Raw genomic sequence first — 16,955 nt, forward strand, 5'->3', positions numbered from 1 at the left:
ATGTAAGTACATCCTATACTTTGTACATTTTTCTTTTTTGTGATCGCTTAGAGCAGGGGTGGGCAATCTTATCCACTAGGGGCCGGTGTGTATTCAGGTTTTTCAGATAACCTGTAGGTCAGCTGTTCAAACCCAGGTGTGAGGATTCTTCAGCCAATCAGTCCTCTAATTAGTAATCTAATTAGGGAGTTGCAGCAAAAACCCACTTACACACCAGCCCTTTGTGGATAAGACTGCCCACCCCTGGCTTAGAGTCTGTTATTTTTCTAAACGAGAGATGATACCGTAATGTTATGTCTATGTGAGCACTATGTATTTTAAGCACAGATAGCTTGATTGCAGTTTGTAACTAGCCCCAGTGTGTAATTAGCATAGATACTTGTTGTGCTGTGTACCCGGGTGTTGCTTGTACCTTCACGTGTGTTTGTACTTGGTCCTTGCCTGATCCTGACGTATCTTTGTCAATGTATAATTACCCACTGTGTGTGTGCCTTACTGTCCTTAGTGTAACTTCCCCGTGTTTCTATTTCATTATGTGTCTCTGTATATTGTTGCGTTGTGTGCAGTCCTTTTCAGGACTGTACAGAAAGAGCATCTGCGTGAAAATCCGCACCTCCTTGTGTCTGTTCACCGCCGCCATCACGCTACGTCGGTCAGCCTGGCGCCACAATACTAAATATTTATGACTTTAGAATTATAAAATATCCATTCATTCACCCATCTTCCAACCACTTATCCTGGCCATCTTTGTATGGGAGCCTGGAGCCTATCCAGAGCACAAGGCTGGGGTACACCCTGGACATGATGCCTGTCCACAGGGCACAGGGCTGGGGTACACCCTGGACATGATGCCTGTCCACAGGGCACAGGGCTGGGGTACACCCTGGACATGATGCCTGTCCACAGGGCACAGGGCTGGGGTACACCCTGGACATGATGCCAGCCCATTACAGGGCACAGGGCTTGGGTATACACTGAACATGATGCCAGTCCAACAGAGGGCACAGGCTGGGGTACATCCTGGACATGATGCCAGTTCATCAGAGTGTAAATGCACATGGTATGGGCATTTTAAAGATGCCAATTAGCCGAAGATATCTTTCACTATGGGTCTAAACCAGAGTACCTGTAGCAAGCCCATGTGACGGAGGTGGAAGGGTGCATGTAAACTCCACACACAGGGTGGAGGGGGGGGGGATTCAAACCTCAGTATTCAATGGGGTGTGATACTTACTGAGCCAACATACCACCCATGTAAAAAAAAAACCAAAAAAAAAAAAACGATGCATATATACTGTTGTCAAACATAAAGGAAATTCATTACAATATACAGTTATGAATATAGTTCTACATAAATCAAATTGACATGAAAATTAATTTGCCAAAGAATATTTATAACAAGGAAGAATCTATCAGAAGCAGTAAGAAAAAAGGAAGACACAGCTTTTACAGTAGAACAATGCCTATGCCTTAGGACTACATAGCTGTGGTGCTTTGTGTAGGATCCATAAATAGAAATGGGGTACATAGTTAAATAACCCATGGCTTTGGGGACTATTGGCAAAAATTTACTAACATCATTGGTAAATTGTTACAGTAAATATTTCAAATTTAATCATTAATCAGGTCCTTGTTTTCAATGGTTTTATAACTAATTCTTGAAGCACAGTACCATGACTCCATAACTGGATTATCCATCCATCCATCCATTTTCTAACCATTTATCCAATAGTGTGACATGGTATTACTATTAATTGTTATGATGTGCCATGACGGAGGAAGGACAATCCACACAGCAGCTTCAATAAATCAGGGTTTATTTAACTAAACAAGCAAAAAGGGAAAACCATAAAACATAAGGACCACGAGGGGTCAAAACAAAACAGGAAAAACATAAATTAAGGGAGGGAGCAACACCAGGAACTAAAGGCAAGGATGAACATTGGAAAACTATAATAACTAACAGGGAATAACTATCATGCAACAATTAACAAACACATAGCTACACAAGGAAACAACCACAATGAACCAACAAGGAACAGTACAAGAACAGGCACTTAAATACATTACTAAAAAGCCTAGACTGGGGGCAGGTGAGAACCATTACAAATCAATTGATCATTAAGAGCACAGGGCAATAAGGAACAGGTGGGGTAGTTACAATTAACAGGCACAGAAAGGTCAATTAACAGAAAAAAAGGACCAAACACTATGGAAAACCAAAACTAGGACAACCAAATGAACAAGGAACAAGGAGCAAAAACAAGGAATTGTGACTGAAATACCGAAACTATTACTGAAGTGGGAGAACACAAAACCAACAAACATTAACAGGTTGACCAGCAACACCTGCTGGCCAATTGGTGTCAAAACTCATGGGACCGATCCTGACAATTAACCATTTCAGGACACTTTTCCAATTAATTTAATTTTCTATTATACCAATTCAACATATAACTGGACAAATGCAAAATTTACAGATAAAACCATAAAAGAATAATGGATTTCTTTTAAAATATTTGTTTTCCAGCACTAACATATCATGACACTGTTGTTTAAATTCCAGTATCTAGATCTATAACAGTTTGTCCACTGATGTTATATACTTTGCACTTCAGTTTTAACCACAGTTTCATTTTAAACAATGTTCTTAACTATTGACCTAAAACTACTGCACATTTTCCAGGAAAATTATAAATCTACTGGCCAATATGAGATAGATTTTAGCATACCTTCACATTCACAGTCTGCCTCGTAATTTAAGCAGACTATTGCTAAAAAACATACACAGTGCTGATAGCTTTTGCATAATAAGGTTTAGGAAGAGTAGTCAGGAATCTCAGTGCACATTTCCATACATAACATATACAAATGTAATGGTAATAATTTTCTATTCTCACAACGATATAGCCAAAAACTTCCATAAGGCCATTAAACGATTTTGAACTGAAACAACCACTCAGATTTTTACAAGGGTTGTCTGCATAAATATAGCCAGGCAAACTTGTGATAAAAACACATTTAAAATAATCACAGTTACAATGTTGTCACTTGTGTAAGGCGTTGACCATGAAGCTTAACCAAAGCACAATTAAAGCTGAGTATTCTGGTCACCGTTATATTCGTTTATGAGATACAAAAATGCAAAAGTCCCTCTTATTTAATGAAAAAAGACCATTTGAGCTCCTCCCAAATTTATATTTACAAAACATTTACAAACCCTGATTATTTTGTTACTTCATAATATATTTCATAAGCTTGAGACTCACAAATGCAAATAGCCTTGAACTCGAAAAAAATTATCACTATGCATTACTCTCATGAAGCACAGGATGAAGGATTGAAAGGCAGGCATTTATGTGAACAAAATGGGATTTTAATCAAGTCAAAACTGAACAGAACTGAACAGGGGTTAGGAAACCAACAGGACCATGAGGGGCCAAAATGGTAGGACTGGTACCGGGAAGAACACAGGGAGACAGGAGGAGCAACATTTATGACCAGACTGGGGTTGATAGGACAAACAGGTACTTAAATACGAGGACTAACGGGGGTAACAAGCAACAGGCGTGGCTCACCATGGACAAGTTAGAGAGGAGGCAGGAAGATCAGGCATGCAGGACGTGACAAGTATATGAGAAAGAGTGGATTAAACTACTTTACAGTATTATTTTTCTATTAAACAGAGGCAAAACATTCAACTGAAATGAAACATCAAAGTTCTGAGTCCTGAGTTCAATTTATTTTGCAAGTAAAATTTTGCTAATGTTTTTTTTTCCCATTTTTTTCAGTATATGTTGTAATGTTCAGATATTGCACATCTTAGACCATAAGCCATTTTTAGTACTATGTACTGTACATCTATGTACAACAAGCAACTAAAGTAACTATTATTATTTTTATAAATCAGGAATTTCTTGTCTGCAGGGCTGTCATCACCCTCTACATACAGTCGTGGAAAAAATTAAGAGACCCCTTTGTATTTTGAAATAAATCTGCATTTTTAAATCCTGGTTTAATCCTGCTGGCAGAAGGCTATGCTGAGCAGCAGGTTGCTTCCAGGTTCAAAATTTCTAAGACAGCAGCACACAAGAACAAAGTGAAGCAGGAGACACTGGGAACGAGCAGAAGCCAGTCAGGTAAAGGGTGGAAATGACCTTCTAATGCCAGAGATGACCGTTAACTTATACGACATTAAGTGCAGGTGTGAAGTGCACTGCTAGGACAGCTCATGTCAGGCTCCTAGAAGCAGGACTGAAGTCCCATAAAGCAAGGAAGGAGCCCTTCATCAATGAGAAACAGAGAAGAACCAGGCTGCGGTTTGCAAAAAAAATGCATATTATTCACAAACACATACCCATAAATTGAGAAATGAGCGAAACAAAACTGTTTCAGCTGTGGTCTCTTAATTTTTTCCTCAGCTGTATGTGAAAATGACAGGCACTTTCTATAAATAAACAACAAGAACATAGATCCAGCATTAGAAAGATGAACAAAGATTTTCCTAAGTACGGTGGTAACCATTTTTCGATTTTTTCATAGGCTGAAAGTTCTCATAAATAGAGATTGCAGCTGTGTTCTCATATATCAAGTCTACATTGGTTCCACTTCTTGATCTGATGATGTCCATGGCACACTGATTTAAGAACACGTACTGATCCTGAAAAGATAAAGCAGACTCAGGGTTAAATGTGGCTACATATCGGTTTTGACCATGAAATCCATAAAGAGAATACCTGCTATCAACCTGCAAGCATATGTAACCATTTTAAAATACGCAGGCAGGCCATTAGCTGGGCTTACCTCAGTCTGGACCATGAGTGGCCGGTGCATGCGGAGATCATGGACAATTCCATGCACATCCACCTCGTTGTCCCGCTCGATTTGGAAGATCAGGCGGTCAATGGCGATGAAGGTTCCAGTTCGTCCCACTCCCGCACTGTCACCCGAGAAAACATTTGCAACATTCTGTGGCACATGCATATATAACCTATTCTTGTGCATGAATGAATGAGAAGAATGGGTTAGACTATGGAACTTCCTGGTCTTGGTAACAGAAAGGGCCTAGTTTTGGGTGGCATCCGTAAGAAATGAATAGGACCTGGGGGAGCCATGAAATCTTTGAGAATTCAATTCAGTTTATTCTTAGATAGTGCCTTTTTAGATTCTGCTTTTCCCAGAGCACTTAACACAGAATCAGAGTACTGTGACAATCACTGCCATCGCAGTGACGAGAGTGAGAGTGGTGCCAAGGGCGGACATGCCCCGCTGGGCTCAGCCTCACCTGCAGTGCACCACGGAGGGGGAATTGCGCGAGAACTGGTCCATGTGGTCTCTCACGAGGTGCCTGAAGGTGATCAGCAGCTCCGTGGTCCCTGGGACGCCGTGGTCCGGCCAGGCTGTGAAGTGGAATTGCCGCAGAGGTCGTTTTTCTGCAGTTTTCACCTGAAAGCGAGAGGGGAGGTCGGGGGGGTTGAGGGTAATTAATTACTGGAGAATTACTGAAAGCAAACCAAATACATACCCATTACCAATAATGTTAGCAGCCTTAATACTTACATTCTTGACAGTGAAGTCTCTTATTGTCCAGTCATCTAGAACTATTTCAGATGTTGATGTCACAGTTATATTGCTGAAATGCTTGGTTCCTGAAGGCCAGTACTCCTCACATTTTACCTAAGGAAATTGCGTATTGGTTTGAGTCTCTGTGATGTAATAATGCCTGTGACCCCCCCCCTCCCAATGCAACTCACCCGGCCCTGCTCATTGCACCTAGTCAGCATCACCAGCGTGCTCACATTTTTCTCCCAGATCATCCTCCAGAACTCATTCACAGTACTGGCTAATGGACCCTGTGCTGCAATGAACTCCTTCCTGGAATTGTACCCCTGTGAGAAAATATAAACAAACAACAATGATGATAAACCTAGCCTGTCATGGGGAATAATAAATAAATAAAGAATATAATGAATAAAGAAAATCTCCTCTGGTGGCCATAACTAACTTTAATTCTGTAGTAATACATACTGGAATATAGTTGGCGTTGATGTAATCATCAAATGGCGATCCTTGGATGGACAGCTTTACTCTTGAAGAATCATCTACAAATGGGAATTAATAAAAAATATATTTTTTTTTCAAGCAGTTCCAAATATAATGCATGTGCCTGTTAGCAAACTGTACAACAACAGGAGGTGGAAAGAAACTGCAATTATAGAGAAGCTGACTCACACGGCAGGACATTGTTGTATCGGTTCTTCCCTTTGTTCTCCAGAGCCAAGCCGCTGCTCTTAGCTTGAGATATGCCCACAGATTTCAGGTTCTGCAAGCCAATGGGAGAAGAGGACAGAGGTATACATTTTTGCTGCATCTTCACCTCTTGTTAGAAGAAACTACTGATTTAGATTTGAAATAAAATATTTTGTAAGCACAATCAAATTACCTCAAATTCTTTTGCAAATCCACAGTTAGAATTTGTTTGTTGCTTTCTGAAGTAATCTTTAAAATCCTCCACTTTAATGGGAACACTACTGCAAGATCAAAGACAAGGTGCATTAATCCATCCATCCATCCATCATCCAACTGCTTACATAATGTAGGATTTCTGTAGGACCTAAAGCCTATCCCAGGCAGCACAAGGTGGGGGGGGCACCCTAGCTGGGGTGACAGCCCATCACAGTGGACACACACTGACACACTATGTTAGCACACAAGGGCAAAACAACATAATTGCATATTTTACCAGAATACCGTTATGACCAAAATCTTGGACAAAATACCTTATTTCAGCTATGCTTGATTTTGCCTATTACAGATATGAGTGGACAGTCAAAAAACTACAAATGCCCCTTTTCTGAGTTTAGCATAGTTACAGTGTTTTGCCTTCAGGGGGCAGTATGCGCATTTTAGAAATGCCAGTTCACCTAATTTGTGCCATGTGACACAGAGAGAAAATGCCATCTCCATGCACTGGCTCTGCAGGAGTGGAGCGGCACCAATATAATACGATAATAATATGCACACAAATGCATGGGTCAACAATAAATTGATTTTTACTTACGCTTTTTCACTGAAAAGAAAATAATTAACAAATATGTTAATAGTGCATATTAAATTTTTGCATGTCCATTAAAACAAAATATATTTTTGTGTACAATGGTTGACAGATTTATGCAGCATAACTATTATCTAACCATTGAGAAGACAACTTTAACAGATATCTAGCAGCTGATGTAAGATGTATCTATATATTTTGATAAATGTACCCACTGAAAAAATATACAATGATTTAGGAAATATTATGAGAAAAACACAGTGCTGGATAAACATTACATCACCTCATTGAAAGAATGGGGACTTCTGAAGGTTCTGGTCTCTTACGTCTGCCCAAAAAACGATAAATTGTATTTATTAATTCTTTATAATTTGTGATTGCAATGGATGTGAATAAATAATGTGCCTTTACCTTTTAAATGAAACTGCACCAATGATAAAAATGCTGATAAGTAGGAGTATAGATACTATAGACATAACTATGGATGTGACAACAACTGAGAAAAGAGAGTGAGATTAGTTCAAGTTGTAGTAGAGGCACTTTGATATTAAAGTTGGGGTTTATGTAACATACAGTAGAGCAAGACAATGACTTGCACTCTGTACCTGGATTTTCTGGAAGATTTATTTCTGTCTCATAAAAAGGTGATATTGAGACATAGGATTTTGAAATATCTATAAATTCACCATTTTTCTCCAGTCGAGTAAACATAACGATGGCAAACCTGTAAAGCATAGTGAGATTGTTTCAGTGTTGGGTTATTGCTGTTCTTTATCTGGCAATCGTCCTCCCTATACTCACTAGATTTTATTTTGTATACTATGGTAAGATATGATCATATTTACCTGTAGCTTCCCTTGGGTTTAAGTGGCCCATTAATATATGTCCCCCATTCGGTGTTGTCACCGATGACAATTGAAGTTATGCCTCCTTGATATGTTTCCTTGTCTCCTTTAAGGGTCGCTAGATAAGCTGCTTCATTTCCAGTATTCCAGGCTTCATATGTGTTGCTTAGGTACTTTTTAAAAGAGGATGAGTTTCCACCAATAATACCTGAAGCAAAGAAATGACATGGTATCACTTAGGAATAAAAATGAAGGATTAATATATTAATAAAATAAATGACTTAAACTTAAAACGTACTGCTCACACTAGATGTAACAAGTACACCATAACTGACAATGGGTCCTTCACTGTCACTAAAGAGCCCAGGGTTCAGTTTCAAAGTAAATCGATCATGCTCCACATCAGTAACTTCGATATAGCCCTTTATATCTGGTATCAATGGAACTTGGGAAAAAAAAAAAGAATAGTCAAAGTTTGAGAACACCTACATCATATAACTTGCAAGCTGATGAAGGCAGAAATGTATCACATTCATATAAGGAAATGTCGCGCAACTTACAGAGATGCACTTTCATGGGTAAAATAATGTAATCAGTTTTTCCTTACAGGGATACGAAGTTTGAATAAATGAGTGCATACCTGTGATTCCTGTCTTACAGGATAAAGCTGTGATGGGGCTGCTATTCCCACACCCACGAGTTAGGATGTTCACCGTGTACTTTGTGTTGTAAGACAGATTTTTTAGGGTGTGCACACATTCGGAAGTACAAGGTGGAAGAGTCTCCTTGGGTTTATCTGTTATGTTTATTTCAAAGCCTTTGTTTAAGCCTTTGGGACTGCTCCACTGCACTGTGAGAGCCGGAGTGAGGTCTGGGCCCTGACAGCTGATGTTTGTGACTGGAGCTGCATCTGTGAAATACGGGAATAACAGCAAACTAATAGAAAATGAACATCCATCCATGACTTATGCCTGCTTAAGATTTATGGGGAGCCTGGACCAAAGCTAGGAGCAGATTCCAGACCACAGCAGGGCACACATTCACTCACAAAGGAGACCCCAGCTGGCCCCCCATACAACATACTGTAGACAACGTACAAAATCACACACTGTTAAGGGCAAGAACCCACATTCCTGATGGTAAGGGGCAACAGAACTACCAATCAACCACCAAGCTGCATTGGAAGGCCGGCATTAACAATGAAACGTTATTGCTTCAAGAAAGCTATATGGACTTTGAAGCTCACATTTCATGGATACTTTGTGTATATCCCAAGAATGTGAATCACCCATTTCGCTAACTTTGCTAAAACAAGGAGGGCACTCACCTGTACAGGAGGACACCATTGCATGTGAGGACTCTGTCCCATCCAGTGTCAGCGTCATTACACTGAAATTATACTCAGTTCCAGGCAATAGATCGACTGCCTTATAAGTCTTATTGGGCGTTGTTTTGTTGATCACATAATCTGTGCGGCTTGTAATCACTCCGTAGTAGTACCCATTTTTAAAATCAGACGGGGGACTCCATTTGAGCATGACCTCTTCAAGAAACACAGACTGTATTTCCAGTGATTGAACTTTCTCTGGTCCTATTTAAACCAAGAAAATTATTATAAAAGAGTGATTACCTCCCTGTCTCATTTTATATATCTTTTACAATCAATAGATAAAATTAAGATGGCTGAGATTATAGTGAGATTTCCTCGCGTAACGGGGGCCATTTGCATTTGCCGATATGCTTGTGAGGAGTGTAAATAGCCCCTGTGTGTATTTGCTCTTGTAGATACTTGTGCTGTGTATGTAAGTGTGTTTGCCTGTTTGTGCCCTGATCTGTGCCAGTTACTCGCGTGTCTCCGTGCCCCCTGTGTAATAGTTACTGTGTGTGTGCCTTACAGTCCAGTATCAGACCTCCATGTGCTTCGCTGTTACAGTATATGTGTTGGAGTGTGGTTGTTATTTGTGTGCAGTCCCTTTAAGGGCTCCAGTTGAAGGACCATCTTGTTTGAAATCATCTCGCCTCATCTCATCCCTGCCACTGCAATGTCTGGGTCTGCTAAACCCTGCAATATATCCCTAATCTAATATGAGACCAGAAAATGTGGAATTGTTACATTGGATTGAATAAAACTTTTGATATTTAAAAAGCACAATAACAGAAGTCAGCCCCCCCCCCCCCAAAAAAAAATAAATAAATAAAAATAATTTATAAATATGATGCATCCAGCTTTCTGGATTTATTCTACTGTTCTCTGAGTTACCAATGAACACGTACTGGTTGTGACCAAGTCCACCGTAACTGGTGCACTCTCGAGCTCCTCTGGTCCTACAGTAGCCACAGAGATATTGTACGAGGTTCCGGAAGCCAGTCCGTTCAGGACACTGCTGCTTGTAATGGTTTTAATTGTGTGGTTGTACACAGCAGACTGATATTTCACCATGTAATAGTTAGTAGAACCGTCACTGTCCAGCGGACTGCTCCATGCTAAAGCAATTGAGCTAGTATTCTTGTCTGCTATTGTGATATCTCCAGGTTTGTTTGGATCTGTAAGAGTAACAATGTCATTTCAGCAATGATATCTGTTGGAGTAAATGCCTGCTACTAATGTATTTTGAATATTAACTCTGACACTTAATATTTATAAGAAATTAGAAGCATTCATTTAGTGACACTTTACTTGAGGGGGCACAAATATTTGGTAAATCATGAACAAATACTCGTGTCTACTTGAGATAAAAGATGTGTCGATTTATTAACAATGAAGAAACATGAGATCGGTATATCAGTATAACACTTATGTTAATCGTTACTTGTTCCTTCAGCAGTTCCTTCAGTTGTTCACAAAGGCTGGCAGAATTAACAGATACAGTAACAAATACAGTGACTGCTTGAGATAAGCATGAGATCAGCATGTAGTGCTGCGTTCCATTTACCTTGGAGGATGGAAGTGGGAGCTAGGAATGACGTCCCACTCGAGCTAACTGCATTCCAGTGCAAAAAATTAGAGAGCCATTTAGCAATAACAGCTGGATTTCTTGCTTAGCCGGAAAACTTGTCAGATTTATGGTACCCCAGTTTAAATGGCCTTCGTCTTTGTTCACTTACATTTAGCCCAGACTACATTAAATCTGACAATTATCCAGCTAAGCAGGAAATCTTGCTTTATGAAACATGCCCCAGTTCTAGCCAGGTACGGTGTTAGCCATTGTTAGCATTATTAGTTGATATCAGTACATTACTCTGTATTTTACATGTCCACAGATAGTGGTTGGACAGTACTGTCTGTACAACCAATTTCTGAGATCCAACTAGGATCTCAAAAATTCCGAATTCCAAGTTCAAATGGAATGCAACAAAAGACTTAGTTTGTGGTTAATTAATACCTAAGTAATAGCTTAATATTATATTATTTGCGCCCCTTCAAGTGAAGTGTTACCAATAAATCTTTGACCATTTCTATGCTCAGAAATCAATGTCTGGTGTCTCCAAATGACTGATGGACACTGCAGATCACTGCTGGATACTTACAGGTTGCGACTGACACTGCCAGTGATTCCTCTGCAAAGGGCCCACTGCTTGTTCTCACTGTGACTGTGTACATACGTCCTGCTTTCAGGTTAACGAACAGATAGGATTGAGCAGTGTTGTTTAGTTCCTGCATCGAGTTTGGTCCTTGAGGATTATATAGGGTGACCACATATTTCTCTATGTTGCCCCTTGTAGGACCCCAGGTCACATTAATGGAATCATTTTTATGTCCATTTGACACCGCTGGCAATACCTTTTCAGGCTCTGTGTGTGATAAAGAATAACTGAAATGAAGACATACATCATGGAAAGACACTCAGGCGTGCTCTCTGCTGAGCAGGAAGTGAAAGAAAACGTAAAATTCCCCTCAAGGCCTTGACTCATAGGCTGGAAAAATTCAAAGCAGGCATCTAGTGTGATCCTGTGTTTTCAGACCAGTAACAAACAAATAAAGGGAGAAGATGCATACTTGTGTATTGAGATGTGGAGAGTGGCCATCCTTCAATGCCATTTGACGCCCTGCTGTAAATAAGGAGGAAGCAGTTGGTCCCTGGAATCAGATCATAAATGTAGGCCTGTTCTTGCTGCACTGACTGATTCTTCGTATTAGACGTGCACCCCGAAATCTGAACTGTGTAAGTGTAGCTGTCTTGGTATTCCTGTGGTCTGGTCCAGTTCAAATACACCACCGATTCATTAATTGCCTCAGACTTCAAGTCAACAATGGGATATGGTCCTGAAAAACAAGTTTAATTCTGATGTTGGCATACATTTTGACAATTTATTGAATTCAAAAAGCTGAAAAGTACTACTATGAATTTAATCTATTACTGCTGGAAAATGCAGAGTATTTCAATAAACTCACTTGTGAATAGCGAGATGGATTCGGCAGCAGATTCACAAACACCCTGCAGCGTAACTGTGACATCAAACGTATAATTGCTACCAGACTGAAGGCTTCTGATGCTGGCATCTGTTCTGTTCACAGTGAAGTTGGTCACTTGGGTTAGGGACTTTGTTGCTACAAAGTACTCATAACTCTTCCCAGAATTGGGAGACTCCCAAACCAGTGTCACATTAGAAGTTGTAATCTCTGTTGCTTGCAGCTTTTTCACAGAGCTGACTCCTTGGAGGAAGAAATAATAGAACTTTTAATTTCTTCCATATTGTAAGCCCATACAAATGTTAAATATCTAATTGGCTACCCTTGTTACAGTTAAGTAATTACAGTGAGAATATTGCACACTAATCAGCAATAACCATAAAACAAGTGTCTAGCCTGTGACACTCACTTGTACAGCTTAACACAGTCTGTGGCTTGCTCTTGTAGCTCATTGGTCCAACCGTTAGCACAGAGATATTGTAGTGCGTCCCTGATGTCAGATTTCCCAGCATGAAACAGGTGTCATTGGAGGCAATTTCATTGCCCTGGTAGGAAACAATATATGTATACTGGTCCCCGTCCATGTCAGAGGGCCTGCCCCAGCTGATGTTAATGGAACTTGTCGTTGCACCTTCAGCTTTGATGAAACTGGGTGGATTGGGATCTATAGTAATATGTTAATATAATGAAGTTTACAGGATTATCTGGATTTCAAAAACAGCATGAAAAATACAATGCACTCACACATCATATAGCAAAAAAATGGGTATATTAAGAAAGCTTGAGCATTGCCTTTGTTGTATATATAATATAATATAATATAATATAATATAATATAATAATATAATATAATATAATGCCTAGCACTCAAACAGGCAAAATCCCAAATGTGTAGCACATACAGAAAATTCATATGCTATTTTGAGTCTGCAGTTATTCTTGCATTTACAGTCTGACACGTTACAATCAGATTATCTATTCTTCTACACATCCATCCATCAGTCCATCTCCTATACTGATATCCAGTACGAAGTTGCAGTGATTATAAAGGAGCTCTTGACCTTTTAATCAAGGAATGGTCAAGTTGTAAATATTAAAATCTACCAAAACTCCCCAGGAATCCAAAAAAATATGGCAAATGCTACTGATACTGCAGAGATTGAATGACGGCTCAGCAACTCACAGGTTGAACAATTAATCATCTGTGGTTCCCCTTGTAAAGGTCCACTGAGCGTGTTGAGTGTGACGCTGTAGAGCGTCCCTGGCTTCAGGTTAGCAAATACAGCCGAATTGTTAAATACTGTCTGACTGGCCGCTAGTGAGCTTCCATTGTAGATGTCAATGATGTAGGATGTCACAGTTCCTTCAGGCCTGTCCCACATCATGGTCAGACTGGTTGTTGTTCCGATAACTGTTACGTTCTTTGCCTTCTCTGGTTCTAAAAAGTAAGAAAGATGGCAATGGCCATTAAAAAACACTGACATGGCTTTAGAAAGGTCAAAATATGTATAATAATATGGTAACAATACTTGTGAAAATAGAGACAGTGGTTGGATCAGACCCAACCCCATTCACAACTGCTTTAACCCCAATAGTGTAATTGGTGCCAGGTGTGAGGTCTGAGATGTTGATGCTCTTGTTTGTCTGGATCATAGTCTGGTCCCGTGGGTTGAAGATGAGATAATAGGTAAATCTAATCTGAACTGGACCACATTAAACTCACAGCCGTGGTGTTAACAGCTATAGCTGAAAGATTGTAAACTGGCATGGGTTCTGTAGCAGAAGAAAAGTTACCAAATTATAATTTTATTTTCACAGAGGCACAATGAAATGTATCGTAAAGGCTGTGTTACTTACTTGTCTGGCAAAACGTGAATAAGGGGGTGCCATATGTGTCATTTACGACAAGCGTAGTAACAGAGCAGTTGTACTTAGTGCCTGGCTTGAGGTCTGTGATGTTGGTTTGGTTCATTGATGTTATTTGACTTCTTACAGAGCCGTTTGAGTTGATATTGACTCTGTATGCAAAATATGACTGGACACCAACAGGGCTCTCCCATTCAAGCATCACAGAACTGATAGATTTCGTGCTGACTTTGAGGTTTTGCACTGCATTGGGCACTATCAGAAGGAAATCAATGACAGACAGCATTTATAAGAACATCATTGTCCACCTTCTAACCAATTATCCAAAGCCTGGCTGCTAACTATGTCCTCTGGTAGGGGAGAGCCTGTATGGCATAGGGAACTAGGTAGGGGAGGGCCTGTACAGCATAGGGCACTAGGTAGGGGAGGGCCTGTATGGCATAGGGAACTAGGTAGGGGAGGGCCTGTACAGCATAGGGAACTAGGTAGGGGAGGGCCTGTATGGCATAGGGAACTAGGTAGGGGAGGGCCTGTACAGCATAGGGCACTAGGTAGGGGAGGGCCTGTACAGCATAGGGCACTAGGTAGGGGAGGGCCTGTACAGCATAGGGCACTAGGTAGGGGAGGGCCTGTATGGCATAGGGAACTAGGTAGGGGAGGGTCTGTACAGCATAGGGAACTAGGTAGGGGAGGGCCTGTACAGCATAGGGCACTAGGTAGGGGAGGGCCTGTACAGCATAGGGAACTAGGTAGGGGAGGGCCTGTATGGCATAGGGAACTAGGTAGGGGAGGGCCTGTACAGCATAGGGCACTAGGTAGGGGAGGGCCTGTACAGCATAGAGAACTAGGTAGGGGAGGGCCTGTATGGCATAGGGAACTAGGTAGGGGAGGGCCTGTACAGCATAGGGAACTAGGTAGGGGAGGGCCTGTATGGCATAGGGAACTAGGTAGGGGAGGGCCTGTATGGCATAGGGAACTAGGTAGGGGAGGGCCTGTATGGCATAGGGAACTAAGTAGGGGAGGGCCTGTATGGCATAGGGAACTAGGTAGGGGAGGGCCTGTATGGCATAGGGAACTAGGTAGGGGAGGGCCTGTACGGCATAGGGAACTAGGTAGGGGAGGGCCTGTACAGCATAGGGAACTAGGTAGGGGAGGGCCTGTACGGCATAGGGAACTAGGTAGGGGAGGGCCTGTATGGCATAGGGAACTAGGTAGGGGAGGGCCTGTATGGCATAGGGAACTAGGTAGGGGAGGGCCTGTATGGCATAGGGAACTAGGTAGGGGAGGGCCTGTATGGCATAGGGAACTAGGTAGGGGAGGGCCTGTATGGCATAGGGAACTAGGTAGGGGAGGGCCTGTATGGCATAGGGAACTAGGTAGGGGAGGGTCTGTATGATATAGGGAAGGACCTCTTCAGGATGCCAATACCTCAATATGACACACTGTCGACAAAGCCATAATGCTAATTTTAGCATAGCTGCTTCTCTTTGGACTATGGCAGGAAACTAAAAGTCATTGAGGAAACTCCCAAGATACACAGAGCAGGGACAGGACTTGAATCTCCAACCTTAGAGATATGATGAACGAGTGGTACCCACTGGAGCACCTTAAAAGCAACACTAACATTCTTCCTGAATATTCAATTGAAAAGATTTTTCCCCTTTATTATTTACCATAATTTTTACATAATTAGTTTATATTCTTAATTTATATAAATTAATATACATTGTAAATTTATTCACACACACACACACACACAGCATTTTTAAAACGTGGGTTAATCCTGCTTCTGATGGCAGAAGCTACGCTGAGCAGCAGGTTGCTTCCAGGTACAAAACTTCTAAGACAGCAGCACACAAAGAGTGAAGCTGGAGACACTGCAAACAAATAGAAAGCAGCCAGGTAAAGGGCGGAAGTGACTTTCTAATGCCAGAGGTGACCAACAACTTATCCAACAGTTTCTCATGAATCAGAGGATGACCTCAAGTGACCTTCAAAAGGAATGAGAAACATTAAGTGCAGGTGTGAAGTGCACTGCTAGGACAGTTCATATCAAGCTCCTAGAAGCAGAACTGAAGTCCCATAAAGCAAGGAAGGAGCCCTTCATTAATGAGAAACAGAGAGGAACCAGGCTGTGGTTTGCAAAAAAATACATGTTTTTCACAAACACATACCCATAAATTGAGAAATGAGTGGAAAAAAGCAGAGTGAAACAAAATAATATGCTGTGGTCTCATTTTTTTCCAGAGCTGTATATAAAGATATATGCATGTATGAATAATATATTTTTTTGCATGCCTGACATCCTATTAACTGGTTGCATGGTGATGGGAGAGTCAAATTCTATTTAACTTAAATGCCCTAGTTAACGGTTTCATCCCATGAAACAGAGCAGTATTTAATGTCCCTTGTACAAAGAATGCCTTGAATTTGAACTGCTAGAAGAAATTACTTTGACAAATCAAAGATATGACATTTTCTTGCTAATAAAGGTACTCAAATGGAGAACATACTAGAAATGTATTTATTTGTTAGCAAATAGTCTTGAGTATTTTAGTGAATGTTAAGTTAGTAGCATGCAAATATAGAAAACTTCATTGTGTGCAAAAACTGGTTATGTGTGTGTGTATATATCAATATATCAACATACAATCACATGTGTGTGTTGTTTTACAGTGCAGGATATTAGTTGCACTGTTATTTAATCACTGTTAGTTAAAGAGCAAAACTATGAAAGTGAGATAAAGGACAGAACACTGAGCAAGATATTACTGGACAC

At 40.7% G+C, this 16,955-nt stretch overlaps 1 protein-coding gene across 1 annotated transcript in view; it reads right to left on the minus strand.

Annotated features, from left to right (window-relative positions):
• Window positions 1-1,800: 1,800 nt before the first annotated feature.
• Window positions 1,801-16,955, minus strand: part of ptprja (protein tyrosine phosphatase receptor type Ja) — a 31,448-nt gene continuing 16,293 nt past the window's right edge. Inside the window, 24 exon segments of the mRNA XM_072718051.1 lie at window positions 1,801-4,660; window positions 4,804-4,939; window positions 5,285-5,445; window positions 5,560-5,676; window positions 5,754-5,888; window positions 6,028-6,101; window positions 6,232-6,322; window positions 6,443-6,530; window positions 7,314-7,382; window positions 7,466-7,550; window positions 7,660-7,778; window positions 7,900-8,107; window positions 8,198-8,344; window positions 8,540-8,809; window positions 9,227-9,490; window positions 10,174-10,443; window positions 11,428-11,691; window positions 11,897-12,163; window positions 12,293-12,553; window positions 12,720-12,974; window positions 13,494-13,748; window positions 13,840-14,006; window positions 14,008-14,083; window positions 14,168-14,431. Of these exon segments, the coding sequence (XP_072574152.1) occupies window positions 4,505-4,660; window positions 4,804-4,939; window positions 5,285-5,445; window positions 5,560-5,676; window positions 5,754-5,888; window positions 6,028-6,101; window positions 6,232-6,322; window positions 6,443-6,530; window positions 7,314-7,382; window positions 7,466-7,550; window positions 7,660-7,778; window positions 7,900-8,107; window positions 8,198-8,344; window positions 8,540-8,809; window positions 9,227-9,490; window positions 10,174-10,443; window positions 11,428-11,691; window positions 11,897-12,163; window positions 12,293-12,553; window positions 12,720-12,974; window positions 13,494-13,748; window positions 13,840-14,006; window positions 14,008-14,083; window positions 14,168-14,431 (4,199 nt within the window). The 3' untranslated portion in view covers window positions 1,801-4,504.

The sequence above is a fragment of the Paramormyrops kingsleyae genome, chromosome 11 (assembly GCF_048594095.1).
Source record: "Paramormyrops kingsleyae isolate MSU_618 chromosome 11, PKINGS_0.4, whole genome shotgun sequence".
Taxonomy (NCBI): Eukaryota; Metazoa; Chordata; class Actinopteri; order Osteoglossiformes; family Mormyridae; genus Paramormyrops; species Paramormyrops kingsleyae.